This window comes from Balaenoptera musculus, chromosome 1 (genome assembly GCF_009873245.2).
Source record: "Balaenoptera musculus isolate JJ_BM4_2016_0621 chromosome 1, mBalMus1.pri.v3, whole genome shotgun sequence".
In the NCBI taxonomy this organism is placed as follows: Eukaryota; Metazoa; Chordata; class Mammalia; order Artiodactyla; family Balaenopteridae; genus Balaenoptera; species Balaenoptera musculus.
In genome coordinates, this window is record NC_045785.1 from 100,795,961 (window position 1) to 100,822,321 (window position 26,361).

At 37.7% G+C, this 26,361-nt stretch overlaps 1 protein-coding gene and 1 pseudogene across 3 annotated transcripts in view; one reads left to right on the forward strand and one right to left on the reverse strand.

Annotated features, from left to right (window-relative positions):
- The window catches only part of TRIM33 (tripartite motif containing 33), a 156,495-nt gene that overhangs the window by 71,249 nt on the left and 58,885 nt on the right, over positions 1 to 26,361 (reverse strand). For all 3 annotated transcript variants that reach the window (XM_036849106.1, XM_036849097.1, XM_036849089.1), the window contains exons 2-4: positions 6,479 to 6,597; positions 5,916 to 6,060; positions 5,620 to 5,752 (exon numbers count right to left, since the gene is read on the reverse strand). In XM_036849106.1, coding sequence (XP_036705001.1) covers positions 5,620 to 5,752; positions 5,916 to 6,060; positions 6,479 to 6,597 — 397 coding nt within the window. The remainder of the gene's footprint in view (positions 1 to 5,619; positions 5,753 to 5,915; positions 6,061 to 6,478; positions 6,598 to 26,361) is intronic.
- Positions 20,258 to 25,311, forward strand: LOC118900690 (annotated as a pseudogene).

The window sequence follows — 26,361 nt, forward strand, 5'->3', positions numbered from 1 at the left end:
GAGTTCTAAGAAATGAAGGAATCTGAGGGTAGTCTTAAGAAATCCTGAACTTGCAACTGGTGTCAGAAGTGAGAATGAATAAGATAAATTAAAAAAAAAAAAAAAAAAGGAAGCGTGAATGGTTTTGGGGACCCCCAAATTCTGCAGTTGGTGTCAGAAGTGAGGGAGGACCCGTGAATTGTTCCCTAACTTCATAGTTGGCGTCAAAAGTGAGATTCACTAGAACCATCCTGACTCATTGAAACTTTTGGTTGGGAAGAGGAAGGAAAAGATGACAAGGGTTATGAACCTTTGATTCCTGGATGACTATCTAGTCACTCATGGTATGGAACTATAGCTGCAGTTATTAGAGGTAAAAGTTACCAACAGAAAGAACTTAGAAACTGTAGCTCCAACTCCCTAGGAGTTGACTCCCTGGATAAACAAGGAAATGCAAACTAATAAGAAACAAGGTAATTAAACAATTCCTTGGTTACTGTTATCTGTAGCAGCTAAAATGAAGAGTGTACTGGGACAGATCCTGACACTGGCGAAGTTTAGATTTCAGCCAGTCTGAGCTACAGCCACTAGCCTCAGGGCCATTCCGAAGGGAAAAATTATGCTGGGGAAATAGACAGCACCTCTATGACTTCCAGTCACAAAGTAGTCTGGTTGAGGAAAGACAAAATCAAGAAACTAATGAAACCAGAGTTTACAATGCTAAGGAATTATCTCATTTTGTGGATTGACACTGTATGCTTCCTGAAAAAAACCTTTACTAAAATATTGTAAGAGTGACTGATTACTTAGAGGCAGTACTGTTGATTTTGAATGCTGCAGAATAGAACGGCAATGTTTGAGCTGATGCAGGACCCACAGCTCACTACGGAACCACAGATGGCTACACATAATCTAGACACACAGCAGGTGATTCCTAAGGGGACAGCTAGCTTGGTGGACTGGATAAAAGCCCCTGTGAAGTTTTTTTTACCCTCACAGGTGATTGCCCTTCTCCTATAAATGCCAAATAGAACTCCCCAGAAGAAGTGGCTGATATGCTTCTTACGCAAGCCAAGCCTGATTAGCATTATGCAGAGCAGGATGTTCGTCTGCTGAGGATTAGCATTATGCAGAGCAGGACGTTCGTCTACTGAGTATGCCTCCTACTAAGGTCAAGGTAAATAATGTGATTAAGGGGGACCCTTGTACATGGGCACCCCCACGTAATTTTACTGCTGCAAAACCTAGCAATAATCTGAGAAACCTTATTAGATTTGTCTCAGCTTTATGGGCCTTACAGATGTTAAGAAAACTATAGTGATTCATGAGAAAATAGGGAAAGACAAAGGGGAGAGTCAAGGGATTTACCCCAGCAGGATGGAAATCTTTAGGTGGCTGTTAAAAAGGGGGGGGGGAGGGGAGGTGGTGAATAAAGCAGACAATGACGGGATTGAAACAAAGGTCTTAACGTAGCACTCTTGGAAGTTGGGTGGACCAATGGGAACCACTGCTGGTCCCCAACATTAAAGGGCATTAAACAACTGTTGTATTTACCCCAGTATGAAGAAATTTTAAAAGCTGGAGGGCAAAGATGACAATGAGAAACCTGACCTTGTACTGCCTGGAGCAACGATTCCATGGATCAATCAACCTGAAAACTGAAGGAGAGGCCAGGATCTTCTGGCTCAAACCCCAGCTGGAAAACACAAGGCAATATGCACTTGTGTGGGTAAAATAGCCAGGGGGTGGATAAGAGACATTTCCGGGACTCCCTGACATGGGAGCCCAATGTGCTATGATTCTAAAACCTGCTGAAGACCTAATGGGAGCTAAGGTTAGATTGGGAGGAGAGGGATGGTTGATAGGATTAAGGTGATGAAAGTTGGAATATATGAACAGACTTTATGTGAAGTAGTTACATCTCTCCTTTATGTGACTATGTCATTGGAATGGATATTATGTCTGACTGGTACTGTAAAACAGAAGACATACAAGTTCACCTTCAGGCGAGTCTTGATTAGACATGGTACATGGAAACCACTAAAACTGTCCAAGTCCAGGGACTTCCCTGGTGGTCCGGTGGCTAAGACTCTGCGCTCCCAATGCAGGCAGCCTGGGTTTGATCCCTGGGTAAGGAACTAGATCCCACATGCCGCAACTAAGAGTTCGCATGCTGCTACTAAAGATCCCGCATGCTACAACTTGAAGATTCCCGCATGTCGCAACTTGGAAGATCCCACGTGCCACAACTAAGATCCGGCACAGCAAAATACATACATACATAAATATTTTTTTTAAACAAAAACTGTCCAAGTCCACAGAAGTTGTAGACCTGAGACAGTATAGGATACCTGATGGATAAAATGAGATTACAACTTTAATGACAAATTAGAAGCTGGAGTGCTAGTACCAATGAATTCTTTGTACAATAACCATGTGTAGCCTGTGAAAAAAGTAAATGTTTCATCAAGAGTAACAGCAGACTATTAAAGTTTGAATAAAGTAGTGCCACCATAGCATCAGCAGTCCTTGATATGGTTTCAACAATACAAAAAATATATACAGCAGACTAAAAAAGAGTGGCACTCAGTGACTGAACATGCAAATTTTTTTTTCTAACTCTGAAAAAGAGCCAACAGCAATTTTCCTTGACGTGGAAGGACCCTAATTTATGTTTACTGTACTGCCACAGGGTTATTTCAATTCACCAGCTGACTGGTATGATTTGTTTAGAAGAGATTTAGACTTGATGCAGGTCCTGAGTGTAATAATATACTATATTAATTTCATGATAATATCAGAAACTAAAGATGAAGGTAAGACTGACTCAGATGCAATGGCGACACACATGACCAACAGAGGCTGTTGCTAAATATAGCAAAAGTGCAAGGACCTGTCCAAACTGGTGAAATTCTTAGGAATAACCTAGGCAGGAGCCACCCATGACATTCCACAGGTGAAAAAAAATAAACTGCTTCTGCCACCTACCCCTAGAACTAAACAAGAAGCCAACATTTGGTTGGTATATTTGAATTTTGAAGAACACACACTCCACATCTGGGAATATTACCAGCACCAATCAATACAACTACCCAAAAGAAGGTCATATTTGAACGGGGGCCTAAACAAAGGCAGGCCACGTCTGAACTGCAAAAAAGCAGTCTTTCTCATGATGCTTTTGGGCCCCTGTGATCCACACTCGGACATGATTTTGGAAGTGTCAGCAACACGTACCTATGCAGACTGAAACTTATGGCAAAACCTCTCAGTGCCACTCAGCACAGACCCACCAGGATTTTGGACCAGAGAAGTTCTGGATACCATGGTAAAATTTATGTCATTTAAGAGAAAATTACTAGCTTGCCATTCGGCACTGAGACTGACTCTATGATTGAAGGACACAAAATAACCATGAAACCTGAAATACTCATAATGTTTTGGGTGACAGGGGAACACTCTAATGAGGAAGGCAAGGCCCAGAAGCGTTCCACATAAACAGAGATGGTTTGTGCAGAACATGCGACCAGGAGGATGCAAAGAAGTATTTATTGTATGTATGAGCAGGTAGCTGGCCTCTTTTCCTCTAAATATAACTTTTGAACCACAGAGGAGCTGCTGAATGCTATGATCACATAGGTGGTGCTCTATAAAGTCTATTAGCTAACAAAGAGCTGCTTGGTTTATGGATGGTGGTTCCAAGGTGAACAGAAAGCATCCTGTTTACAAGGCCACCACTCTAACTGAAGAAGGTATAAGTAATAACAAATCATATTAATGAGGTGGACTGCATGCTGTTATCCCCTATGTTTGGGTTTTTATTGAACTCTGCAGCTGGTATTAGAAGAGAGAGTGGTCTTGTGGACTGTTTCCTAACTTTTGTACAGATGATAAAGAGAAAGAATCTGGTAAGACTCAATAATGAAAACTTTGAACTTTGACTATGGGGTATCTTTGAAGGGTGTTTTTAAAGGGGGTGGGGTGGGTGGGGCTTAACTACATGTTAGCCAAATGATACTGGCAGCAATGTGGACAGAATGAATTTGACAATATAAAACTCAAAGCAGGGAGACTAGCTGTAAATGTGTTGTAGTAATAGGAACCTAAGCTTTTACGTCCAGTGCCATTGGTTCTGCCATAGTCTATCTAGGAAAACTACAGTGTGAACAAACGAAAGAAAAGGGAATAACATTCAAGAGATAATTAGGACTTGGATATGAGTAGTAAAGGAAAGTGAAGGAAAGGGAAGAATGGATCATGGTTAAACTTTGAGAGGAGCGGTTGAAGCTATTCGTCCACAGGATATAGGATGTCATGTTCCTATTCTTTTTGTTTCGCACCATCAATGTAAAAAGCCATAAGAAATCTAAACGCTCAAAGATCTGACTGCAGCTGTGAGAAAGTAATTTAATGTCTTACTGAGATTACAAGACAAGGGTAACATTTGGACCTCAGGTGAAGGCATTCACAAGATTAGTCACCTCAAGCAAAACATTAGCCAATTCATAAGTAAGATGAGACATTTTGTAACAAAGGATACAAAAGTTTAAAGCAGCATTTCTACACAAATGTTCTGTAGAACAGTAAGAGGTGTCTTGAAAAAGAAAAAAGAGCATTACCTCTATGAGGTCAAGTTTGAAAGATTCCATACACTGTATTCTATATTCTGAATACCACATGGGAGAAAATGAGCATATGGGCTAAAATAGATCTGGAGTCCAAATGCCTGTGTTCAAATCCTGGCTCTACCACTTATGGGGACACCTTGTACAGATTACTAAAGCTTTCTGTGAGAACTCTCGTTCACCTTTAAAACAGTCAGGATATCAGTACCAACACTGCATGGGTGGTTGGTGTGAATTAAACAAACATGCACCATTAGGCAAACTGCCTGGCACAAACTACAGATGCAGTACTTGTTAGTGAACAGAATTAATGTATCCCCTTCTTTTAGAGGATTCCAAAAAATTCCAATGGCTCTAATGAACTAAAAGCTCTAAGACATCCTAGAGTTAAAAAACAAATATTTAAGTGTGGTTAATCAAACTTAACACCTGACTAGAAATTTCAGTACTTTCCAGAACAGTTCAGATATAACAGGCTGGTGATAAGTGAATACTATTGTATCCTGAGGGTAAAAGAAGGTTGAAATACAAAGCTATGTATTAATGAATTAGTAACTATGCTACTTAGATGCTTATAAATCCCTAGTTTTTCTACAAACTGTATATCCAATATGAAAGTATATTTATGCTTTGATGTTAAAATGGGTATCACTTAGCCACACGCATGAAAATATTACCTTTTAAGACGACAGCCCAGAGCCTAAATCCCATAGAACACTTGAAAAAAAGTGTATCTGAACCAGAGGCATTGCATACAAAGAAATAATATAACTCCATTCTTGCAACCCAAATCCATGTACTGATACATTTTCAACAAATATCCATAAAACAATTAGATATGAATATGGAAACCATTAAATAATTTATCAAAAATATATCTTGCTCTAAGACATAAAACACACAAAACTGATAATTTTAAAATGCTAACAAAACTATAGAATAAATACTTGCTTTAAGAAAAATAATTTTACAAGAACTTTTTATAATATTTCTTGATAAGCAATTATGACTTCTGTACCTATGTTCTTTGTGTTCCAATAGCTGACAGTCTCTACATGTCAGCCTATCACATGTTTCACAGAAAAGTTTCAACTGTTCTTGTTTGTGTACAGGGCAGAAAACAGGGCGCTGACCAGATGCTCCAACAGACTCTGCAGTAAAATAAAACACATATTTTTAAACTAAACAAAATTTTTGTCTAACTTTCTAAATTCTTACTGATATTGGTATCAAAAGCTTATAAAGATAAGTAGAAATGCTATAGAGGCAAAAGAGGAAGATTAATAGTAATCATTAAAACTGCTTCTATCTTACCTGAGACATCTTCTTTCTTCCTGATCAAGTGATCTTTAGTGAATTTTACTCTTTGATGTGCTTCAATACATGTCTTACATAGCCACTCTCCACATTCTACACAAAAGCCAACTGCACTTGCATTGTCTTCACAACTAGTACATACCTAAAGGAGGAAATAAATACTAAGCTACATTAAATTTACAAAATACAGATCCACAAAATAAAAAGGTGAAAACTTTCTAACTTGCTCTCAAATATACTAATTCACTGTACCTAGAATAAAATTATTTTGTTATCCATTTCTCTTCAACAAAATCCTTTCCCATCCAGATCAAACATTCAGGTAGGTAAAAAAAAGTCTCAGAACACAAAATTTATACAAAATTTGAATCTTTAAGTAATGACTTTTAATCTCATTTAACCAGGTCTGAGGGTGTAGAATAAAGATATCCTTCATTTTCAATTTGAAAGATGAAACTAAGGCATAACTACCCTAAATTATGTAACAATTCAAGCATGTTTTCTTATAATGCATATTTTCATATCAAGATAGGAATATAAAGAAAAATTGAGAAGCATACCTGTTCTGATTTCTCATCAGAACTGCTAGGAGCTTCAGATGTATCTTTCACAAAATAATTATCCACAAGGTCTATCTGTCTGCATTCTTGGCGGCATACTGGGCACCGTATTACACCAACTACAACACAAAACAACAACATTAAGAAATATTCTTCAGAAAAAATAAGGAAATTGTACACGATGCCTACATGGGAACTACTCATTCATATATCATAGACAAGAACAAAGAAATGAGCATTAAGAGCTGAGTAAAATAAGTTATTCCACTAAGTTATTACATTGGGGAAAAATGATACCTTATTTAGGAAGAGAAAATAAGCATTAATATGCAAAAAAACTTTAAGGTGCTTCGTTATTACAATATGTGGTTGCAATAACGGCCCCCAAAGATATCTAGGTCCTAATGCTTGGAAAACCTGTGTCACTTTATACAGCAAAGGAGATTTTGCGAGTGTGATTAAATTAAGGAGCTTGAGATGGGTATGCTGTCCTGGATTATTTGATAGGCCATAAATGTCATCACAAGTGATCTAACAAGATGGAGGCAGAAGAAGATTAGACTACAGAAGAGGAGAAGGCAATTGACAATGAAAGCAGAGATTAGAGTAATGTGCTTTGGAGACAGAGACACAAGCCAAGGAATGCAGGTGGCTACTATAAGCTGGAAAAAAAGAAAAAGAAAAAGAAAAAGAAAAAGAAAATGGATTCTCTCCTCAGAGCCTCCAGAAGGAACAAGACCTGCCCACACTTTGACTCTAACACAGTAAAACTGGTTTCAAACTTCAGCCTTCAAGAACAGTAAGAAAATAAAATGTATGCTGTTTTAAGACACAAGTTTATGGCAATTCTGTTACAGCAGAAATAGAAATACACAATCTATCATCTTACAAATTGTGACTTTGTTCAAAACTACTTGAATTCATGCTAAAGTGGGAAGAAAGATCATCTGTGACTTAATCTGCTAGTGTTCTAGCATCTATCAGAATAAACCTGCTGAAGTTAACGTATGGAAGTTAAACTTAAGAACTATAAAATAGCATCACAGTCAACACAACAAACTGACTACTATATGTCAGCCATAAAATTGAGAACATAGCATGACTCAATCCTTGCTTTTAAGAAAGGGTTCAAGACTAGGATATAATTTTTACAGTTTATACTATGCACAACTATAGAAAGCACCATACAAAGATAAGGATATAAACAGTCCAAAGAGCTGTGCCTACAGTAGGTACAGCTCAGTGGTAGTGAGACGTAGGTGGTGGGAAGAAGGAACTATATACTCTTCTTACTACTGTGTGTGTGCGTGTGTGTGTGTTTGTGTGGGCGTTCACATTTGTGTATGTAATCCACTCCATTTTCTTTGAAACTTCTAAAATTAAAATAAGGGAAAATTCCTCTATATGCAATGATAAAATTTCTGAAAATTTAGAAAATCAACAATTCTCCAGGCTCTCCACCTTCATTGATACTTGAGTTATGTGCTATATCTCCTTTGAAATCTTTGGTTATCAGTAGTTTTACTAAAATTTTGAAGAATCCACTTTCACCTGCTTTCTGGATTTCTTAATATAGGTTCTTAAGACACAGCTTGTTGACAGCATAGTCTTTTTTTTTTTTATTAATCAGTCATCAATTTTATACACATCACTGTATACATGTCAATCCCAATCGCCCAATTCAGCACACCACCATCCCCCCCCCCACCGCATTTTTCCCCCCTCGGTGTCCATACGTTTGTTTTCTACATCTGTGTCTCAACTTCTGAGCTGCAACCCGGTTCATCTGTACCATTTTTCTAGGTTCCACATACATGCATTAATTTACGATATTTGTTTTTCTCTTTCTGACTTACTTCACTCTGTATAACAGTCTCTAGATCAATCCACATCTCGACAAATGACTCAATTTCGTTCCTTTTTATGGCTGAGTAATATTCCATTGTATATATGTACCACAACTTCTTTATCCAGTCGTCTGTCGATGGGCATTTAGGTTGCTTCCATGACCTGGCAATTGTAAATAGTGCTGCAATGAACATTCGGGTGCATGTGTCTTTTTGAATTACGATTTTCTCTGGGTATATGCCCAGTAGTGGGATTGCTGGGTCATATGGTAATTCTGTTTTTATTTTTTAAGGAACCTCCATATTGTTCTCCATAGTGGCTGTATCAATTTACATTCCCACCAACAGTGCAAGAGGGTTCCCTTTTCTCCACACACTCTCCAGCAACCGTTGTTTGTAGATTTTCTGATGATGCCCATTCTAACTGGTGTGAGGTGATACCTCATTGTAGTTTTGATTTGCATTTCTCTAATTATTAGTGATGTTGAGCATCTTTTCATGTGCTTCGTGGCCATCTGTATGTCCTCTTTGGGGAAATGTCTATTTAGGTCTTCTGCCCATTTTTGGATTAGGGTGTTTGTTTCTTTAATATTGAGCTGAATGAGCTGTTTACATATTTGGGAGATTAATCCTTTGTCCGTTGATTCGTTTGCAAATATTTTCTCCCATTCTGAGGGTTGTCTTTTCGTCTTGTTTATGGTTTCCTTTGCTGTGCAAAAGCTTTGAAGTTTCATTAGGTCCCATTTGTTTATTTTTGTTTTTATTTCCATTACTCTAGGAGGTGGATCAAAAAAGATCTTGCTGTGATTTATGTCAAAGAGTGTTCTTCCTATGTTTTCCTCTAAGAGTTTTATAGTGTCCAGTCTTACATTTAGGTCTCTAATCCATTTTGGGTTGATTTTTGTGTATGGTGTTAGGGAGTATTCTAATTTCATTCTTTTACATGTAGCTGTCCAGTTTTCCCAGCACCACTTATTGAAGAGACTGTCTTTTCTTGTGTATCCTTGCCTCCTTTGTCATAGATTAGTTGACCATAGGTGCGTGGGTTAATCTCTGGGCTTTCTATCTTGTTCCATTGATCTATGTTTCTGTTTTTGGGCCAGTACCATATTGTCTTGATTACTGTAGCTTTGTAGTATAGTCTGAAGTGAGGGAGTCTGATTCCTCCAGCTCCGTTTTTTTCCCTCAAGACTGCTTTGGCTATTCAGGGTCTTTTGTGTCTCCATACAAATTTTAAGATGATTTGTTCTAGTTCCGTAAAAAATGCCATTGGTAATTTGATAGGGATTGCATTGAATCTGTAGATTGCTTTGGGTAGTATAGTCATTTTCACAATATTGATTCTTCCAATCCAAGAATATGGTGTATCTCTCCATCTGTTGGTATCATCTTTAATTTCTTTCATCAGTGTCTTATAGTTTTCTGCATACAGATCTTTTGTCTCCCTAGGTAGGTTTATTCCTAGGTATTTTATTCTTTTTGTTGCAATGGTAAATGGGAGTGTTTCCTTAATTTCGCTTTCAGATTTTTCATCATTAGTGTATAGGAATGCAAGAGATTTCTGTGCATTAATTTTGTATCCTGCAACTTTACCATATTCATTAATTAGCTCTAGCAGTTTTCTGGTGGCAGTTTTACGATTCTCTATGTATAGTATCATGTCATCTGCAAACAGTGACAGTTTTACTTCTTCTTTTCCAATTTGTATTCCTTTTATTTCTTTTTCTTCTCTGATTGCCGTGGCTAGGACTTCCAGAACTATGTGGTGAGAGTGCACATCCTTGTCTCGTTCCTGATCGTTCCTGATCTTAGAGGAAATGCTTTCAGTTTTTCATCGCTGAGAATGATGTTTGCTGTGGGTTTGTCATATATGGCCTTTATTATGTTGAGGTAGGTTCCCTCTATGCCCACTTTCTGGAGAGTTTTTATCATAAACGGGTGTTGAATTTTGTCAAAAGCTTTTTCTGCATCTATTCAGATGATCATATGGTTTTCATTCTTCAATTTGTTAATATGGTGTATCACATTGATTCATTTACATATATTGAAGAATCCTTGCATCACTGGGATAAATCTCACTTGATCGTGGTGTATGATCCTTTTAATGTGTTGTTGGATTCTGTTTGCTAGTATTTTGTTAAGGATTTTTGCATCTATATTCATCAGTGATATTGGTTTGTAATTTTCTTTTTTTGTAGTGTCTTTGTCTGGTTTTGGTATCAGGGTGATGGTGGCCTCATAGAATAAGTTTGGGAGTGTTCCTTCGTCTGTAATTTTTTGGAAGAGTTTGAGAAGGATGGGTGTTAGCTCTTCTCTAAATGTTTGATAGAATTCACCTGTGAAGCCATCTGGTCCTGGACTTTTCTTTGTTGGAAGATTTTTAATCACAGTTTCAATTTCATTACTTGTGATTGGTCTGTTCATACTTTGTTTCTTCCTGGTTCAGTCTTGGAAGGTTATACCTTTCTAAGAATTTGTCCATTTCTTCCAGGTTGTCCATTTTATTGGCATAGAGTTGCTTGCAGTAGTCTCTTAGGATGCTTTGTATTTCTGCGGTGTCTGTTGTAACTTCTCCTTTTTCATTTCTGATTTTATTGATCCTCTCCCTCTTTTTCTTGATGAGTCTGGCTAATGGCTTATCAATTTTGTTTATCTTCTCCAAGAACCAGCTTTAAGTTTTATTGATCTTTGCTACTGGTTTTCTCTGTTTCTATTTCATTTATTTCCGCTCTGATCTTTATGATTTCTTTCCTTCTGCTAACTTTGGGTTTTGTTTGTTCTTCTTTCTCTAGCTTCTTTAGGTGTAAGGTTAGATTGTTTACTTGAGATTTTTCTTATTTCTTTAGGTAGGCTTGTATAGCTATAAACTTCCCTCTTAGAACTGCTTTTGCTGCATCCCATTGGGTCGTTGTGTTTTCATTGCCATTTGTCTCCAGGTATTTTTTGATTTCTTCTTTGATTTCTTCAGTGATCTCTTGGTTATTTAGTAACGTATTGTTTAGCCTCCATGTGTTAGTGTTTTTTACGTTTTTTTCTCTGTAATTCATTTGTAATCTCATAGCACTGTGGTCAGAAAAGATGCTTGATATGATTTTAATTTTCTTAAATTTACTGAGGCTTGATTTGTGACCCAAGATGTGATCTATCCTGGAGAATGTTCCGTGCGCACTTGAGAAGAACGTGTAATCTGCTGTTTTTGGATGGAATGTCCTATAAACATCAGTTAAATCTATCTGGTCTAGTGTGTCATTTAAGCTTGTGTTTCCTTATTAATTTTCTGTTTGGATGATCTGTCCATTGGTGTAAGTGAGGTGTTAAAGTCCCCCACTATTATTGTGTTACTGTCGATTTCCTCTTTTATAGCTGTTAACAGTTGCCTTATGTATTGAGGTGTTCCTATGTTGGGTACATATATATTTAAAATTGTTATATTTTCTTCTTGGATTGATCCCTTGATCATTATGCAGTGTCCTTCCTTGTCTCAACATTCTTTATTTTAAAGTCTATTTTATCTGATATGAGTATTGCTACTCCAGCTTTCTTTTGATTTCCATTTGCATGGAATATCTTTTTCCATCCCCTCACTTTCAGTCTGTATGTGTCCCTAGGTCTAAAGTGGGTCTCTTGTAGACAGTATATATATGGGTCTTGTTTTTGTATCCATTCAGCAAGCCTGTGTCTTTTGGTTGGAGCATTTAATCCATTCACGTTTAGGATAATTATTGCTATGTATGTTCCTATAACCGTTTTCTTAATTGTTATGGGTTTGTTTTTGTAGTTCCTTTTCTTCTCTTGTGTTTCCCAATTAGAGAAGTTCCTTTAGCATTTGTTGTAGAGCTGGTTTGGTGGTGCTGAATTCTCTTAGCTTTTGCTTGTCTGTAAAGCTTTTGATTTCTCCATCAAATCTAAATGAGATCCTTGCCGGGAAGAGTAATCTTGATTGTAGGTTCTTTCTTTTCATCACTTTAAGTATATCATGCCACTCCCTTCTGGCTTGTAGAGTTTCTGCTGAGAAATCAGCTGTTAACCTTATGGGAGTTCCCTTGTATGTTATTTGTCGTTTTTTCCCTTGCTGCTTTCAATAATTTTTCTTTGTCTTTAATTTTTGCCAATTTGATTACCATGTGTCTTGGCGTGTTTCTCTTTGGGTTTCTCCTGTATGGGACTCTCTGCACTTCCTGGACCTGGGTGGCTATTTCCTTTCCCATGTTAGGGAAGTTTTCGACTATAATCTCTTCAAATATTTTCTCTGGTCCTTTCTCTCTCTCTTCTCCTTCTGGGACCCCTATAATGCGAATGTTGTTGCGTTTAATGTTGTCCCAGAGGTCTCTTAGGCTGTCTTCATTTCTCTTCATTCTATTTTCTTTAGTCTGTTCTGCAGCAGTGAATTCCACCATTCTGTCTTCCAGGTCACTTATCCGTTCTTCTGCCTCAGTTATTCTGCTATTGATTCCTTCTAGTGTAGTTTTCATTTCAGTTATTGTATTGTTCATCTCTGTTTGTTTGTTCTTTAATTCTTCTAGGTCATTGTTAATCATTTCTTGCATCTTCTCGATCTTTGCCTCCATTCTTATTCTGAGGTCCTGGATCATGTTCACCATCATTATTCTGAATTCTTTTTCTGGAAGGTTGCCTATCTCCACTTCATTTAGTTGTTTTTCTGGGGTTTTTTCTTGTTCCTTCATCTGGTATATAGTCCTCTGCCTTTTCATCTTGTCTATCTTTCTGTAAATGTGGTTTTTGTTCCACAGGCTGCAGGACTGTAGTTTTTCTTGCTTCTGCTGTCTGCCCTATGGTGGTTGAGGCTATCTAAGAGGCTTGATGCGTGGCTCTGGTGGTGGGTAGAGTTGACTGTTGCTGTGGTGGTCAGAGCTCAGTAAAACTTTAATCCACTTGACTGTTGGTGGGTGGGGCTGGGTTTCCTCCTTGTTGGTTGTTTTGCCTGAGGCAACCCAACACTGGAGCCTACCTGGGCTCTTTGGTGGGGCTAATGACAGACTCTGGGAGGGCTCACGCCAAGGAGTACTTCCCAGAACTTCTGCTGCCAGTGTCCTTGTCCCCACGGTGAAACAGAGCCACCCCCTGCCTCTGCAGGAGACCTTCCAACACTAGCAGGTAGGTCTGGTTTAGTCTCCCCCGGGGTCACTGCTCCTTCCCCTGGGTCCCGATGTGCACACTATTTTGTGTGCGCCCTCCAAAAGTGGGGTCTCTGTTTCCCCCAGTCCTGTCGAAGTCCTGCAATCAATTCCCACTAGGCTTCAAAGTCTGATTCTCTATGAATTCCTCCTCCCGTTGCCAGACCCCCAGGTTGGGAAGCCTGACGTGGGGCTCAGAACCTTCACTCCAGTGGGTGGACTTCTGTGGTGTAAGTGTTCACCAGTGTGTGAATCACCCACCCAGCAGTTATGGGATTTGATTTTACTCTGACTGCGCCCCTCCTACCATCTCATTTTGGCTTCTACTTTGTCTTTGGATGTGGGGTATCTTTTTTGGTGAGTTCCAGTGTCTTCCTGTCGATGTCTGTCCAGCAGCTAGTTGTGATTCTGGTGTTCTTGCAAGAGGGCTGCAGCATAGTTTTTTAAATGCTGCAGGTTTGCAACCATTACCATTTCAAAGAGGTTTGAAAGAGGGAGCATTATTTCCTTGTTAAAACAGTTCCTGTTTCTATAGAAACTTCATTTTTAGATTAACCTGTGATGGATGCATTACAATAATTCAAGTATATAGTTCGTTTTTTTCTATCAACTACTCATTGTCACCCACTAGTAAAGACATTAAAGATGCAGCAAGCATCCAGAGGGCAGACAGCAGAAGCAAGAAAAACTACAATCCTGCAGCCTGTGGAACAAAAACCACATTCACAGAAAGACAGACGAGATGAAAAGGGAGAGGGCTATGTTCCGGATGAAGGAACAAGATAAAACCCCAGAAAAACAACTGAATGGAGATAGGCAACCTTCCAGAAAAAGGATTCAGAATAATGATAGTGAAGATGATCCAGGACCTCAGAAGAAGAATGGAGACAAAGATCGAGAAGATGCAAAAAATTTTTAACAAAGACCTAGAAGAATTAAAGAACAACGTACAAGAATTAAAGAACAAACAAACAGAGATGAACAATAACTAAAATGAAAAAAGCACTAGAAGGAATCAACAGCAGAATAAATGAAGCAGAAAAACGGATAAGTGACCAGGAAGACAAAATGATGGAATTCACTGCTGAGGAACAGAATAAAAAAAAAGAATGAAAAGAAATGAAGACAGCCTAAGGGACAACATTAAGTGCAACAACATTCGCATTATAGAGGTCCCAGAAGGAGAAGAGAGAGAGAAAGGACCCAAGAAAATATTTCAAGAGATTATAGTCAAAAACTTCCCTAACATGGGAAAGGAAATAGCCACCCAAGTCTGGGAAGCACAGAGAGTCCCAGGCAGGATAAACCCAAGGAGAAACATGTCGAGACACATGGTAATCAAATTGATAAAAATTAAAGACAAAGAAAAATTATTGAAAGCAACAAGGGAAAAATGACAAATTACAAGGGAACTCCCATAAACTTAACAGCTGATTTCTCAGCAGAAACTCTACAAGCCAGAAGGGAGTGGCATGACATACTTAAAGTGATGAAAGGGAAGAACCTACAACCAAGATTACTCTACCCGGCAAGGATCTCATTTATATTCGATAGAGTAATCAAAAGCTTTACAGACAAGCAAAAGCTGAGAGAATTCAGCACCACCAAACCAGCTTTATTACAACAAATGCTAAAGGAACTTCTCTAAGTGGGAAACACAAGAGAAGAAAAGGACCTACAAAAACAAACCCATAGGGCTTCCCTGGTGGCAGAGTGGTTGAGAGTCTGCCTGCCGATGCAGGGGACACGGGTTCGAGCCCTGCTCTGGGAAAATCCCACATGCCGCGGAGCAACTGGGCCCGTGAGCCACAACTACTGAGCCTGCGCGTCTGGAGCCTGTGCTCCACAACAAGAGAGGCCACGAGTGAGAGGCCCGCACACCGGGATGAGGAGTGGGCCCCACTAGCCGCAACTGGAGAAAGCCCTCGCACAGAAACGAAGACCCAACACAGCCAAAAATAAATAAAGAAATACATAATAATTTAAAAAAAAAACAAAAAAAACAAACCCGTAACAATTAAGGAAATGGTCATAGGAACATACATATCGATAATTACCTTAAACATGAATGGATTAAATGCTCCAACCAAAAGACACAAGCTTGCTGAATGGACACAAAAATAAGACCCATATATATGCTGTCTACAAGAGACCCACTTCAGACCTAGCGACACATTCAGACCGAAAGTGAGGGGATGGAAAAAGATATTCCATGCAAATGGAAATCAAAGGAAAGCTGAAGTAGCAATACTCATATCAGATAAAATAGACTTTAAAATAAAGAATGTTACAAGATACAAGGAAGGACACTACATAATGATCAAGGGATCAATCCAAGAAGAAGATACAACAATTATATATGCACCCAACATAGGAGCATCTCAATACGTAAGGCAACTGCTAACAGCTATAAAAGAGGAAATCGACAGTAACACAATAATAGTGGGGGACTTTAACACCTCACTTACACCAATTGACAGATTATCCACCAATGGACAGCTCATCCAAAATGAAAATAAATAAGGAAACAGAAGCTTTAAATGACACAATAAACCAGACAGATTTAATTGATATTTATAGGACATTCCATCCAAAAACAGCAGATTACACGTTCTTCTCAAGTGCGCACGGAACATTCTCCAGGATAGATCACATCTTGGGTCACAAATCAAGCCTCAGTAAATTTAAGAAAATTAAAATCATATCAAGCATCTTTTCTGACCACAATGCTATGAGATTACAAATGAATTACAGGGAAAAAAACGTAAAAAACACAAACACATGGCGGATAAACAATACATTACTAAATAACCAAGAAATCACTGAAGAAATCAAAGAAGAAATCAAAAAATACCTGGAGACAAATGACAATGAAAACACGACGACCCAAAACCTATGGGATGCAGCAAAAGCAGTTCTAAGAGGGAAGTTTATAGCTATACAAGCCTACCTAAAGAAATAAGAAAAATCTCAAGTAAACAATCTAACCTTACACCTAAAGAAGCTAGAGAAAGAAGAACAAACAAAACCCAAAGTTAGCAGAAGGAAAGAAATCCTAAAGATCAGAGCAAAAGTAAATGAAATAGAAACAAAGAAAACAATAGCAAAGATCAATAAAACTAAAAGCTGGTTCTTTGAGAAGATAAACAAAATCGATAAACCATTAGCCAGACTCATCAAGAAAAAGAGGGAGAGGACTCAAATAAAATCAATAAAATCAGAAATGAAAAAGGAGAAGTTACAACAGACACCGCAGAAATACAAAGCATCCTAAGAGACTACTACAAGCCACTCTATGCCAGTAAAATGGACAACCTGGAAGAAACGGACAAATTCTTAGAAAGGTATAACCTTCCAAGACTGAACCAGGAAGAAAAAGAAACTATGAACAGACCTATCACAAGTAATGAAATTGAAACTGTGATTAAAAATCTTCCAACAAACAAAAGTCCAGACCAGATGGCTTCACAGGTGAATTCTATCAAACATTTAGAGAAGAGCTAACACCCATCCTTCTCAAACTCTTCCAAAAAATTACAGAGGAAGGAACACTCCCAAAGTCATTCTATGAGGCCACCATCATCCTGATACCAAAACCAGACAAAGAGACTACAAAAACAGAAAATTACAAACCGTATCAGTGATGAATATAGATGCAAAAATCCTCAACACAATACTAGAAAACAGAATCCAACAACACAGTAAAAGGATCATACACCATGATCAAGTGGGATTTATCCCAGGGATGCAAGGATTCAATATATGCAAATCAATGTGATACACCATATTAACAAATTGGAGAATAAAAACCATATGATCATCTCAATAGATGCCCAGAAAGCTTTCGACAAAATTCAACACCCACTTGTGATAAAAACCCTCCAGAAAGTAGGCAGAGAGGGAACTTACCTCAACATAATAAAGGCCATATATGACAAACCCACAGCCAACATCGTTCTCAAAGGTGAAAAACTGAAACCATTTCTTCTAAGATCAGGAATAAGACAAGGTTGCCCACTCTCGCCACTATTATTCAACATAGCTTTGGAAGTTTTAGCCACAGCAATCAGAGAAGAAAAAGAAATAAAAGGAATCAAATCGGAAAAGAAGAAATAAAACTGTCATTCTTTGCAATGACATGATACTATACATAGAGAATCCTAAAGATGCTACCAGAAAACTACTAGCGCTAATCAATGAATTTGGTAAAGTTGTAGGATACAAAATGAATGCACAGAAATCTCCTGCATTGCTATACACTCATGATGAAAAATCTGAAAGAGAAATTAAGGAAACACTCCCATTTACCACTGCAACAAAAAGAATAAAATAGGAATAAACCTACCTAAGTAGACAAAAGACCTGTATGCAGAAAACTATAAGACACTGATGAAAGAAATTAAAGATCATACAAACAGATGAAGAGATATACCATGTTCTTTGATTGGAAGAATCAATATTGTGAAAATGACTACACTACCCAAAGCAATCTACAGATTCAATGCAATCCCTATCAAATTGCCAATGGCAGTTTTAACAGAACTAGAACAAAAAATCTTAAAATTTGTATGGAGACACAAAAGACCCCAAATAGCCAAAGCAGTCTTGAGGGAAAAAAAACAGAGCTGGAGGAATCAGACTCCCTGACTTCAGACTATACAAAGCTACAGTAATCAAGACAATATGGTATTGGCAGAAAAACAGAAATATAGATCAATGGAACAGGATAGAAAGCCCACAGATAAACCCACGCACCTATGGTCAACTAATCTATGACAAAGGAGGCAAGGATACACAAGAAAAGACAGTCTCTTCAATAAGTGGTGCTGGGAAAACTGGACAGCTACATGTAAAAGAATGAAATTAGAACACTCCCTAACACCATACACGAAAACAAACTCAAAATGGATTAGAGACCGAAATGTAAGACTGGACACTATAAAACTCTTAGAGGAAAACATAGGAAGAACACTCTTTGACATAAATCAAAACAAGATCTTTTTTGATACACCTCCTAGAGAAATGGAAATAAAAACAAAAATAAACAAATGGGACCTAATGAAACTTCAAAGATTTTGCAAAACAAAAGAAATAAAAACAAGACGAAAAGACAACCCTCAGAATGGGAGAAAACATTTGCAAACGAATCAACGGACAAAGGATTAATCTCCCAAATATCTAAACAGCTCATGCAGATCAATATTAAAAAAACAAACAACCCGATCAAAAAATGGGCAGAAGCCCTAAATAGACATCTCTCCAAAGAAGACAGACAGATGGCCAAGAAGCACATGAAAAGCTGCTCAACATCACTAATTATTAGAGAAATGCAAATCAAAACTACAATGAGGTATCACCTCACACCAGTTAGAATGGGCATCATCAGAAAATCTACAAACAACAAATGCTGGAGAGGGTGTGGAGAAAAGGGAACCCTCTTGCACTGTTGGTGGGAATGTAAATTGATACAGCCACTATGGAGAACAGTATGGAGGTTCCTTAAAAAACTAAAAATAGAATTACCATATGACCCAGCAATCCCACTACTGGGCATATACCCAGAGAAAACTATAATTCAAAAAGACACATGCACCCCAATATTCACTGCAGCACTATTTACCACAGCCAGGTCATGGAAGCAACCTAAATGCCCATCGACAGACAAATGGATAAAGAAGTTGTGGTACATATATACAACAGAATATTACTCAGCCATAAAAAGGAACGAAATTTGGTCATTTGTAGAGACGTGGATGGATCTAGAGGTCATACGGAATGAAGTTAATTCAGAAGGAGAAATACAAATATCGTATATTAAAGCATATATGTGGAACCTAGAAAAAAATGGTACAGATGAACTGGTTTGCAGGGCAGAAATAGAGACACAGATGTGGAGAACAAATGTATGGACACCAAGGGGGAAAGTGGTGGGGTGGGGGGTGGGGGGGTGATGAATTGGTCGATTGGGATTGACATGTATACACTAACATGTATAAAATGGATTACTAATAAGAACCTGCTGTATAAGAAAATAAATAAAATAAAATTCAAAAATTCAAAAAAAAAAAGATGCAGCAAGCTTATAAAGTATTATTTTCTAAATGAAATAGGCATTTTCATATTTATTATTGCACTTTTGGTTACGCAAACACTTCGATGATATAAATGTTTATGTCCCCCATAAATCTGGTCAGGAATCACTTTAGATTTTGTTGATTAAGTTAAACAATCTACAGTAGGATAGAGTACTGGGTATAAGCGGTACAAACTAAAATAAAAGACTACAATAAAAATGCTAGATCTTAAAAAAGAAACTGGTTTATGCACTAAACGTTTTGTGCTTTGGTCTAATATTAACATGTCAGGACTTCCCTGGTGGTCCAGTGGTTAAGATTCTGGCTTCCACTGCAGGGATAATAGGTTTGATCCTGGTTAGGGAACTGAGATCAGTTCCCTGCATGCCGTGCTGCACGGCCAAAAATTTAAAAAATAAAAATAAAGATTCTGTCATTAAAAAAACGAGTTTATTATAAAAAAAAAAAAAACGAACATACATGATGTCTGTGTAAAATGACAAAAAGAACCAGTGTTGAATCACGTTATATTTCTTGTCATTCTGCATTATCCCAGATTGCTAAATATGTTCTTTCCAAGAAGTTTGACTGAATTATTGTATACATTTACTGTCCTATGTGACAGTTCTGTCACTGTTAGAGATTTCAGTAATTAAGATGGGAAACAGAAGCTTAGGTTATTTTCCTTATCAAAACTATGTTCCCTGGAGCCACACTGTTATGATGGTTTTCATGCTCCTGTATACTGGATGTCTTAAGGTGAGTGCAGTTCAGGGGATCCTTTCTAATTACAGGAAGGTACTTCTTTCCTTCAACACTGTGATCTGACCTGTGACAAATCTGTACTATACACTATGTAAATGGCTAACAAGTCAATTGCAAACCAACTAAATGTACAAAATCTTAGTGCTGGTGCTGAAATCTCTTCAGAATAGTCATCATGAACTCAAAGTTTCAAAATTTGAAAGCATCAAGTGTCAATCAAAACTAAAGATGAAACACTAGTATATATTGAATTCTCATCCTTTAGGTGTACTTCCTTTTTAGATTTTTTGTTTCTCAGCTATTTCTACCACACTGTTTCATTTAAATTTCCTATATACTTTGTTTGTGCGACTGAAATAAAACTGCAGTATATTAAAAAAAAAAAGGGTTCAAGACTAGTATATGATTTTTATAGTTTATACCACACACAACTATAGGAAGCAGCATACAAAGACAAGGATATAAACAGTCCAAGAGTTGTACATATAGGAGGTATAGCTCAGTGGCAGAGCATTTGACTGCAAAGAGTTGTACATATACAAACTACAGTACCTTATATAGTAATTGTAATGAAAAATGAAAACAAAATGTCATGCTAAAAGCAGGAATATCAGTCCCTCAGCAGACATACGTACATTGGTAAAACAAACTCAAATTTACCATTACATATGAAAACAAAATATTGTTTTTATAATACAAAATGCATACAAAGATCCTGCTCAAAGGAAATGCATAAAAACAATTTTTCGAATCAAAGGTAAAAACAGTATGGTCAGGAGAAAGGGGAAAATGAATGTAAATATTTTTACATCTAAGATGGCATGAATTAAAAACCATCGTAGAGCGACTTCCCTGGTGGGCCAGTGGTTAAGAATCTGCCTTCCAATGCAGGGGAAGCAGGTTCAATCCCCAGTTGGGAAACTAAGATCCCATGTGCCATGGGGCAACTAAGCCCATGTGCCTCAACTACGGAGCCTGCACGCCACAACTAGAGAGCCCGTGTGCCACAACTAGAGAGAAGTCTGCGCACCACAATGAAAGATCCTGCATGCCACAACTAAGACCCGATGCAGCCAGTAAATAAATAAATAAACAAACAAACAAACAAACAAATATTTTTTTAAAATCCTGGAAACATACAGCAAAACTACAGAGGAGATGAGGATAAGTAACTTAGGAGCAAAAATACACGAGCAACTGACTTCTTACAGTGCATAACGTAAGTTTTCACTGAAGAGGTGACATTTATACATGGTCTTGAAGGATTAACATGCATTCACTAATGTGCAAGAAAGAGTATGCTTGGTTAGCCTGGGTTCATTAAACCCCGCGTATTCCTAAGGAAGGCCTTCAACACTAGCCCTTGATGGGCATATGGGAGATGGCCTTTGAACTCTTGGAATATTATGCCTGATAAAAGCATTTCTGTTTGCCTGAGGCCTTGGGCCATCTGTATTCAGTTTGACCTGTGGGGTCGGCTGGAGTCCAAGCAGGTGTTATCAGTTCTGTGGATGCTGCATCCCTATATGACTGAGTCTCCAATAAAAACCCCAGACAAGGGCTTCCCTGGTGGCGTAGTGGTTAAGAATCCAACTGCCAATGCAGGGGACACGGGTTCGACCCCTGGTCTGGCAAAATCCCACATGCCAGGGAGCAACTAAACCCGTGTGCCCCAACTACTGAGCCTGCACGCCTAGAGCCCGTGCTCCGTAACAAGAGAAGCCACCGCAATGAAAAGCCCGCACACAGCAACGAAGAATAGTCGCCACTCGCCAAAACTAGAGAAAACCCCACGCGCAGCAACGAAGACCCAACCAATGCAGCCAAAAATCAAATAAATTAAGTAAATTTATTAAAAAAAAAACCCAGACACAGAGGTTCATGTGAGCTTCCCTGGTTGGCAATACTCCTCCTGCATATTGTCATACATTGTAACTGGGAGAATTAAGAATCTCCCTGTGCAACTCCACTGAAAGGAGACACCTGGAAGCTTGCATCTGCTTTCTCCTGGATTTTACACCATGCACCTTTTCTCTTTGCTAATTTTAATCTGTATCCTTTCACTGCAATAAAATCAACCATGAGTATAAGAGCTTTTCTTAATTCTGTGAGTCCTTCCAGCAAATCACTGAACCTGAGGATGGTCTTGGGGACCCCCAACAAAACTAGGAAAGGAAGAAACAGCATGCAAACCAAGAAGAGCAGGTGCGAAGTTAACAAATGGAAAAAAAAAATAGGAGTCTACAGATAGAAAACTATATGTATATATAACTATATGTATATATAATTATATATATGTAAAATATTGAGAAAGTTCTTAAGAAATTTGTAACATCTTAATGAAGGAATATCTCTGAAGGAATATCTCTGAAGAGACATTCTGTTCTGAGCAAGAAACATTCAATATATAAAAGTATCCATTATATACTTTTATGTATGATTTGATACAAGTCATACCAGGTTTTGTTTTTTGAACTCAATAAGCTGATTCTCAGATTCTTACAATTTCTACTTCTACCTGGCAAGCTGACATCACAGTTTGTGACTTATCTTTTTCAAAAAATGTAGATGGCAAAAGGATACCTAAACACTGCAGAACAAATACAACCCAAAGCACAGGAGGAATAGAGGGATACATCTGAGAAAGACTCTTATTTGCCATAAAGGTTTTCAGAGAAGCTTGGAATTCAGAAATCTAAGGCATGAAAGAACCCCCAATGAGACACAGGAAAATTTAAGTCTGCAGACATCAGCCAAACCCATTCCTATGCTGACTACTTACTTCTGTCAGATTACCCAGCAGCCAAGGTGTCTTACCACCAAAACAAAAAGAGTTGAAGCTTCTTTAGGGATCTTTCTGCTATTTACTTCTATATTTATAAATAAATTTTTAAATTATATAAATGTTTGTGTTGAAAATGTGAGTCATTTTCCATTTGAGTTTATGAGTAACAATGCCTTTGTAATTAGTGATGAGATGAGTGTGCTCCTGACTCAATCACTCAGTACTAGTTGTCATGTTGAGTTTTGATTACTATACAAAACTGAAACCCAAACTTCAAAGCCAAAGCTACTGACCAATTTTTACGCATAACGTCCCTAGAACTGATTTCATTACTTCAAAGTTCTGAGAGACTCATTCATACCTATTAGATTAATTTCTTTTAAGTGTCAATTTACTAAAATGTATAATTTATTGGGGGGGGTGTTTAAAGGCTAAAATAGACAAGTCTACAAACTAGTTTATCTCCACAGTGTTGTTAACTGGAATTTAGCTTCATTAAATTGGTGGACTTCCATTCAAGATGGATCACTAAGCAGATCTAAGACCACCTGACCCCCAACTCAAACACAGAAATGGCTAACATATAACAAATTAAAGGTCTAAAAATATATAACTGAGTCTACAACCAAGAAGTCAAAATTTGAAGTGCCAGAAACAAAAAAGGGCACTCAAAGCCTAAGTGGTAAGGCAGTGATGCAAATGGGCCAGAGGGGTTATCGTTACCACCATTGGGAATAGGAAGACAAAGGTTAAAAGTTGAAACTGAGCTCCCTCAATAAAGCCATAGGGCAGGCTTTAAGTACTCTAAAACCTAAAATCCTTGCCAGCCGTGGAGTCATCCACAAGAAGTCTGAACACAAACAAGCTTCCTGCATAGATACATAACCAAAGTGTGTACTATCTGCACAGTACATAGAAAGGCCAAGTCAAGAAACTAATAAGAAGCTTGTCTAGGAGTAGCTTCCAGGTTGGTGAACTTGGGGATATTCAGGAAGAGTGACATACTTAGTGAGCATGGAAGCTCCACACCTCTTCCCACATACCTTGGCCTATGCATCTCTTCCATCTCTTCCAGGCTGTTCCTGAGCTATATTCTTTTATAATAACTGGTAATCTATCCAATGCCGGATGATTTAGGGGAAGTTCATGTAGTGATGCAATCTCCAGCCCTGAACCTTCATGTCCTGGCACCAGTTTTTCTGAGATTTCAGAAACACTGAATGGAAAATTGGAAGTAAATCTATTATGAACCAGAAGGAACCCAAGGAAACCAGTCCATCATACTAGTCATCTTTCCCAAGGCTGAACTCAATGTTTCTCTTCTGTTCTCTATCCTAAGTTCAAGTTCTTATTTAAAATCTCCTTTTTAATCAACTCAGAACTCCAAACAAAATGTCCACGAAGCAGAAGTCATTATTTTTGCCTAACAGCTACTTTTTTCCTGGGATTCCTCTTTAGGTAAGTAAATTCACATATTCTTTCAACAACAACAAAAAGAAGCTTGTCTGGACCCTTACAAACACAAAACCATCTCATTAGAACTCCTCCCAACCCAAGGCACAAGTTGAACTCCCACTGAAGATAAGCTCATAAATAAAACTACAATGCATATGAAGAAATTTCAGTACTATTAGAGTCAACAAATACAATAAACCAAGAAGTAGAAACCTAATCCACAGAAGACAAATCAGTCTGATAAAGACTTCAAATATGTGTAAAATTTTTACAAAGTGACAAATGGGATCTATGAAAATGGGTAGATCTGGAAAAGAATCAAGAAAATAAAATTATTGAATAAACTCACAACACAAGTCAAATAAGTGATAACTGTAAAAAAAATTATCAAGGTAGAAGATAGATATGAAGAAATCACATAGAATTCAACACAGATAAGGAGAGATAGAAACCACAAAAGAGAAGAAGCAAGCTAAAGAACTGAATGAGCCTTTCTGGCAGTGACAACCTCCCCACAAGAACAAGCCTCTCACAAAGGATCTCCTTCATCCCTCTCCAGAAAAGAAGAAGAAACATAAGAAGAAGCACCTGGTGCAGAGCCCCTATTCCTATTTCATGAATGTGAAATGCTCAAGATGCTATAAAATCACCACTGTCTTTAGCCATGCACAAACATTTTTTTGTGTTGGCTGCTCTACTATCTTCTGCCAGCCTACAGGAGGAAAAAGCAAGGCTTACAGGAGGACGCTTCTTCAGACAGAAGCAGCACTAAAATCACCCTGAATCAAGATGAATGGGAAACCATCCTAATAAATACATTTTGGATACTAAAAAAAAAAGGGGGGGGGGGGAACTGAATGAGAAACTCCAGCATGTGTCAAATAGAAGTTCTAAAAGTTCATGAAGGAGCTGAAGTAGAGATGCTAAAGAGATAATAGCTGGAAATTTCAGAACTAAAGAAATGAACCCTCAGATTGCAATCCAAGTCCTGAGCAGAGTAAATAAAAATAAATGTGCGCACATAAACATAGCAAAAATGAAGAACTTTTTTTTTTTTTTTTTGGCCGTGCCGTGTGGCTTGCAGGACCTCAGTTCCCTGACCAGGGATTGAACTCAGGCCATGGCAGTGAAAAGCCCAGAATCCTAACCACTAGGCCACCAGGGAACTCCCGAAAAACACTCTTAATAACTACTAGTAATAGAAGAAAATCAGACTTACAGCTGACCTCATCAGTTAAAAAAAAACTGTCAAAAGATAACAGGAATGTTTATCTTCAAAGCTGTTAGAGAAAATAACAGTCAACCAGCAATCTGTATCCTGATTAAGCTATTATTCAAGAATAAAAGCAAATCAAATTATCAGACATATAACAGTACTTATTCATTGCTGTAAGAATAAAGCATTAGACTGAACCATATAAAACTGCCAGTATTTGACCACTCGTGACCTGCAAATATGGCAATTTTATACAGTTCAACCTGATATTTAAGAACATGGAAAAATACTTAGAAGATGCAAAAATTAATTAGCAAAGGCATCAATAAAACATATTGATATCTAAATGCATGGGCTAAAAGTAAATATTATATAAAAGAGAGATTAAAAAATTAAATTAAAATACCAAAATATAATAATCTGTTCTATTATAATTAAACTTCAGCTTTAAAAAATCATTCTAATTACAATATGAAGGGAAAATTGAGATATGATTAAAATTATGTCAATTAAAATAAGGTAAAAACCTTGCCTTAACAAAATAAGCAAAGGCCTTGAAATTCAATCACACAAACCGGAGAGTCAAATTTCAGAAATTCCAGGCAT